This window comes from Terrapene carolina, unplaced genomic scaffold (genome assembly GCF_002925995.2).
Source record: "Terrapene carolina triunguis isolate 2854851 unplaced genomic scaffold, T_m_triunguis-2.0 Scaffold647, whole genome shotgun sequence".
NCBI classification, from domain to species: Eukaryota; Metazoa; Chordata; order Testudines; family Emydidae; genus Terrapene; species Terrapene triunguis.
The window spans coordinates 170,878-174,754 of record NW_020664998.1 but is presented as its reverse complement, the minus strand read 5'-3'; the positions used below and the strand labels follow the sequence as shown (position 1 = coordinate 174,754).

General features: G+C 64.8%; 1 protein-coding gene across 1 annotated transcript in view; it reads right to left on the bottom strand.

Moving 5' to 3' along the window:
• Positions 1-974: 974 nt before the first annotated feature.
• LOC112118232 (ly6/PLAUR domain-containing protein 5-like) overlaps positions 975-3,877 on the bottom strand; it is a 4,073-nt gene continuing 1,170 nt past the window's right edge. Inside the window, exons 4-5 of the mRNA XM_024216462.2 lie at positions 3,309-3,455; positions 975-2,267 (exon numbers count right to left, since the gene is read on the bottom strand). Of these exons, the coding sequence (XP_024072230.2) occupies positions 1,996-2,267; positions 3,309-3,455 (419 nt within the window). The 3' untranslated portion in view covers positions 975-1,995. The remainder of the gene's footprint in view (positions 2,268-3,308; positions 3,456-3,877) is intronic.

Sequence of the window (3,877 nt, the reverse complement as noted above, 5' to 3'; positions counted from 1 at the left end):
GATCCAGGGGGCAGGGAGGGGGCAGGATACCAGGGTAGATGAGCCCATGGGGCTGATCCAGGGGGCAGGGAGGGGGCAGGATACCAGGGTAGATGGGCCCATGGGGCTGATCCGGGGGGCAGGGAGGGGGCAGGATACCAGGGTAGATGGGCCCATGGGGCTGATCCGGGGGGCAGGGAGGGGGCAGGATACCAGGGTAGATGGGCCCATGGGGCTGATCTGGGGGGCAGGGAAGGGGCAAGATACCAGGGTAGATGGGCCCATGGAGCTGATCCGGGGGCAGGGAGTGGGCAGGATACCAGGGTAGATGGGCCCATGAGGCTGATCTGGGGGGCAGGGAGGGGGCAAGATACCAGGGTAGATGGGCCCATGGAGGTGATCCGGGGGCAGGGAGGGGGCAGGATACCAGGGTAGATGGGCCCATGGGGCTGATCCGGGGGGCAAGGAGGGGGCAGGACAGGGCCGCTCAGAGGATTCCGGGGGCCTGGGGTCTTTGGCGGCGGGGGGCCCCCGCCACCGAAGACCCGGCACTTTGGCAGCGGGTCCCAGAGCGGAAGGACCTTCCGCCGCCGAATTGCCGCCGAAGTCCCGGAGCGGAAGAAGCTCCGGGGGCTCGGGCCCCACGAGAGTTTTCCGGGGCCCCCGGAGCGGGTGAAGGACCCCATGAGAAAAACTCTCGTGGGGGCTACTGTGGGGCCCGGGGCCTGGGGCAAATTGCCCCACGTGCCCCCCCCGGGCGGCCCTGGGGCTGGATACCAGGGTAGATGGGCTTGTGTTGCACATTAATCTCCTGGTAAGTTGTGTGTACTCGCATCGTACGGGGAGCTGTGAAGTCTGGCTACACGTGTGTTACTGAAACATGTGGTGAGGGTGGGAACGCCCACGAGCAGCCGTTCAGGTACAACAGTAAACAGGCCAAACACTGTTGATGGCTTATTGAGGAAATAGACGTGAGCACAAGGATCACACCCAGGTTGTGTTTTTGTGTATTTGCCAGGTAATCTGCTTAGATCTGTTCGCGGTCACTTATAATCACTTCAAATCGATCTTTTGTAGTTAATCCACATGTTTTATCTTAACCAGAGAGGTTTTGAGTGAAGTGTCTGGGAAAAGCTCAGCTTGGCTAACACAGGCTTGTTGCCTACCTTCCCCACACTGTGGGGGGAGTGACTGCGTGACTGAGCTTGCACTGTACAGATCCCTGTGCGGTGCCGGACGGCCCAGTTCTGGGTTTACACTCCAGCAGGGGTGCCGGGCGGGGGAGCTGGGAGATTGGCTGGCGTTTGCGTGGCTTCGGTAAAGCACTCAGGTAACTCAGTTGGGTGTGTGGTGCCACCTGCTGTCGTGTTGGGTGATAACAGGGCCTGGAGAAGCTGGCTGAGCCGGCCCCTCTGAATAATCAAGGGGCCCCAGCAGTTCCAACAGCTCCCAGATGGCACCCCGGGGGGTACAACCCGTCACAGGGCCCGTGGGGCCGATCCGGGCGCAAGGAGGAGGCGGGACACTGAGGTAGATGGGCCCGTGGGGCTGATCCGGCGCAGCCGTCCCTCAGCTCCCACTCAATACCCTCGGCCTGGCCGGATGGGGCGGCTCCGGGGTCTCTGGCTCAGCCGTTGTGCGTTTACAAAGAAATCCCCAGTCCCCACATGAAGCGCGATCGGGCTGGGGAGTTTGGGCGGGGGGGTGGGGGGGGCGCGGCAGCCGCCGGCCATGCAGGGGCCCCGTGACCGCACCTAGCGAGGACAGCGTCTCCCCTGCTCCAGAGTGACGGGTATTAAAGAGCCCTGGGCAGCATCTCCATCACTTCATGGGGCTGCGGTGCATCGGGGGGCAAAGGGCGGGGTTCTCTGGGGTGGCTGGGAGGAGCTGGGCACGGTGGGAACTGGGGGGACTGGGCCGGGGCTGGCTCGACGGACTTTATGGTGCACCCAGGACTGGGAGGGGTCCTCTATAGGGGGCGTCTCTATCCCCTGCCCTGATCCTGGAGCAGCCCTCTCAGCCCCCCAGGCCCAGCCCCCCCAGCAGCAGCAGCGCGGGCAGGGACAGCCCAGGCCGGGGGCTGGCGTTGGTGGGGCGGTCCCAGGTGGGGGCTGTGCGCGAGGGGCGGGGGCTGGCCGTGGGCGCCGGCTCCGGCGTGTGGTTGCACAGGGGCTGGGAACAGCAGGACGTCCTCTCTAGCTGGATATTCAGCCAAGGGTTGTTCGGCGTGATCGACGCGCAGCCCAACGCCTGGCAGGAGCGGAGATAGATGGGCACCACAAAGCCCCCTGGGAAGCCCAGAGAGAGGGTCAGACGGCTGTCTGTCTCTCCCTCACCGGACGCACCCCGCCGCCCTGCTGGCCACGTATTCAGCCCTCCAGCCAGCCATCCCTGTACACATCTATCTCCATCTGTCCATCCATCCATCCGTCCAGCCATCCATCTATCCGCAGGGCCAACGAGAGGGGGGGAGCCGGTACAAATTACCGGGGCACAGCAGTCCGGAAGAGGGCCTGGGCCCGGGCCCGGCTTCCCCCCCCCCCCCCCCCTCGTCAGCCCTGTTTAGCCAGTCCGCCCTTGCTGGGGGGCCCGAAAAAGTGTTTTCACCGGGGCCCGAACCCGCTCTTGGCGGCCCTGTCTATCCGTCCATCCATCCATCCACTCCCCCAACCATCCATCCATCCGTCCATCTATCCATCCGTCCGTTCATCCATCCGTCCGTCCATCCATCCACTCCACCATCCATCCATCTGTCTGTCCGTCCAACCATCCATCCATCTGTCCGTCCATCCATCCACTCCCCCATCCATCCGTCCATCCGTCCGTCCACTCCCCCATCCATCCGTCCATCCATCCATCCATCCACTCCCCCATCCGTCCAACCATCCATCCATGCATGCATCCGGCGTCCGTCCAGCCATCCATCCAGTCCCTTCGCCCACACACATCTCTCCATCCAGCCATCCCCCTCACCACTGGACATCCCCCAGCCAGCCATCTAGCCAGGCCCCCCACCCCACCCCCATGTGCACCTCCGCCAGCCCTCCCTTGGCCTAGACATACCCAACCAGCCATTGGGACGCCTCTTGCTCCACTCAGCCCTCTCCCCAGTGCCACGGACAGTGCCTTCCAGCTGCACTTCTGGGCCTGACCCCTCCAGCTCCCCCCACCAAGCCAGCCAGTCCCCGGCCTGCAGCCGGATCAGGGCCGGTGCCCCCTAAAGTGGAAAGGCCCCATGTCCCATTCCCCGATCCTACTGCGCTGGGAACCCAAGAGTGCTGGCTGCCCCCCCCCGCCCCCCGGCAGCTCCAAGGCCGGCCCCTCCCTACCGATGGTGGCCGTGCCCATCCCCTCGTAGCACAACGGGAAGTCGTCATGGCACTGGCTCTGCTGGGCGCGGCGCAGGGAGCAGCTCTCCGACGTGGTCCCGATGCAGGTGTAGCACAGGAGGCTGGTGGAAGTGTTATCTGGGGGCGCTGCGGGAGGGGAAAGGGGTGAGGAACCAGCCCCACTGACCTAGACAGAGTGGGGGGGATGGCAGGACGAGGGGAGATGCAGAAACCCAAGCTCATCAGACACCCCTTGGTGGGGGTGAGGGCTCGAACGGGGGTGGGGGGGGAGAAACCCATTAGGACCTGAGCTGAGACCCAGAAAATCAGTTCACACAGAGCACCCCAAATAGCTGTGGATGGGATTGGGGCTGGTGCCCCCTGGAGGGGAAAGATCCCATTCCCCACTCCATGAGCCAGTCAGTCCCTGCCTGGGCCAGATGGGACCCGGCGCCCCCTCGAGGGGAGAGGCCCCTGCCCCATTCCTGCCCCCCTGAGCCAGCCAGTCCCAACCTGGGGCCGGATGGGAACCGGCGCCCCCTAGAGGGACAGGCCCCTGCCCCATTCCC